Raw genomic sequence first — 1,617 nt, 5'->3', positions numbered from 1 at the left:
CTTAACAGATACATGCAGGATAAAAATGACGATAACAGCCAAAACGAACGATGTGCTTGACTCCTCAACGCTCTTCATCGATAGCGACTAGTGTCCGAACCGTTCTAGGGCGGGTTCCCTGTTTTACGCTATCCCCCTGAGGACATTTCTGTTGTTGCTCGGCGTAATCCATTTCTCTTCGATCTCAAATCTTCATGGATAGGACGAATCCTGCCTCGTCGGGTATATGGCCGTCCAAGCTTGGACCGGGGCGGGAACTGCCTGCGGGGTAGCTACGCCCGTACTGTAAAATAGAGGAACCGCTCGTGGAGGGGAGCTCGCTTGGACGCCTGCGAGCGAACCTCCCTGACCGACTGTCTGGCCGGGGTAGACCGGCACTTGCTGCTGATAGTACTGTTGCAACTGTTGGTAGTACTGTTGTTGTTGCGGTGGTTGCTGCTGCTGTTGTTGTTGATGCTGTTCTTGCTGTTGCTGCTGTTGTTGTTGCTGCTGCTGCTGTTGATATTGTTGGATCTGATCGTAGCTCAGACGTCGGTCAAGCGCTGGAGGATTCGCATTGTGACGCTGAGGCGAGGAAGGCATGGAACTAATCGGGGACACCATGGCGACGTTTTGCGGCGACGGCTCTACATGTTGGAATTGCTGATACGATTGTTGGGGAGGAGTGTGCATCTGCTGCTGTTGTTGATGTTGCTGCTGCTGTAGCAATAATTGCATCCGAACCCGTTGTTCTTGCGGCTGCTGATCGATCGCTGCCTGTGGCGAATGCCCAAGCGACTGGTCTTCAGGTTGTTCGTTTGGGGATTGAAGTACAGACGCCGGTAACGAGGCCCTCCGCTGCTGCTCCTGCTCAGCGAGTTGCTCTTGTTGTAGAGGCGGAATTCTATCCTGACTCTGCGATTTCGGCCCCGGGCTCATTTGTTGTTGGATTTGCGATCGTTGGTTGTAGTGCTGAGCTGGTTGCTGCTGCTGCTGTTGTTGGGGTAGCATCGAAGCTTGTTGGGCTTGTTGTTGGTTTTGTTGTTGCTGTTGTTGATGCACATAGGCCGGGCTGGCGCTATTCGGCGTGAGGGGGGTTTCCTGAAGAAGTATACCGCCGATGGCCAGCGGCGCTGCTCTCCGTTGGGGAGCTCTGAGCGCCTCCTCGAGACTCATCACCGGTGGGAGACCTCCCTCGTCCTCGTCCGAAAGCTCCGGGGGGACTTCCTCCGCCGTCGCGGGAACTTCGTCTTGGACTGCGGGCGTCGTTTCGCGGAACAGTTCGTCTCGGAGACCGGGGAGGAAAGCTTCCACTCTGTCCCAGGTCACGTTCCACAGCTCGGTGCACTGTCCCGCTTCCGTACGGAAAACACCGGTCCAATACATGACGAGCAACATGTTTTTAAGACATTCCCGGATAGCGTCCGATAGCATCTCACCGCCTGCCTCTCGGAGGTTTATATATTTGTCCATGTAATCAAGGATCGTTAACCAAAGGGCTGTGAAGGTAGGAAGGGTGAGAAGGGGCGACAGATGCTGGAGGAGAACTTTGCTCAGCAACGTGTTCACGCGCACGCGGGTTTCCTGAGCGACCGAGGCCTCTTCGTCGACGTTCCTCTCCAGGAGGCTAGCGAGCAG

The 1,617-nt window shown here is 55.3% G+C and overlaps 1 protein-coding gene across 1 annotated transcript; it reads right to left on the bottom strand.

Moving 5' to 3' along the window:
- Nucleotides 1-6: 6 nt before the first annotated feature.
- Nucleotides 7-1,377, bottom strand: LOC100907489 (putative uncharacterized protein DDB_G0271606). Its single transcript, XM_003738003.2, has one exon. It carries the CDS (start codon nucleotides 1,375-1,377, stop codon nucleotides 193-195), a length of 1,185 nt encoding a protein of 394 aa, XP_003738051.1. The 3' UTR covers nucleotides 7-192.
- Between the last annotated feature and the right edge of the window lie 240 nt (nucleotides 1,378-1,617).

This window comes from Galendromus occidentalis, unplaced genomic scaffold (assembly GCF_000255335.2).
Source record: "Galendromus occidentalis unplaced genomic scaffold, Mocc_1.1 scf7180000075741, whole genome shotgun sequence".
In the NCBI taxonomy this organism is placed as follows: domain Eukaryota; kingdom Metazoa; phylum Arthropoda; class Arachnida; order Mesostigmata; family Phytoseiidae; genus Galendromus; species Galendromus occidentalis.
The sequence above is the reverse complement of the archived record's forward strand: the minus strand, read 5'-3'. Positions and strand labels throughout refer to the sequence as shown.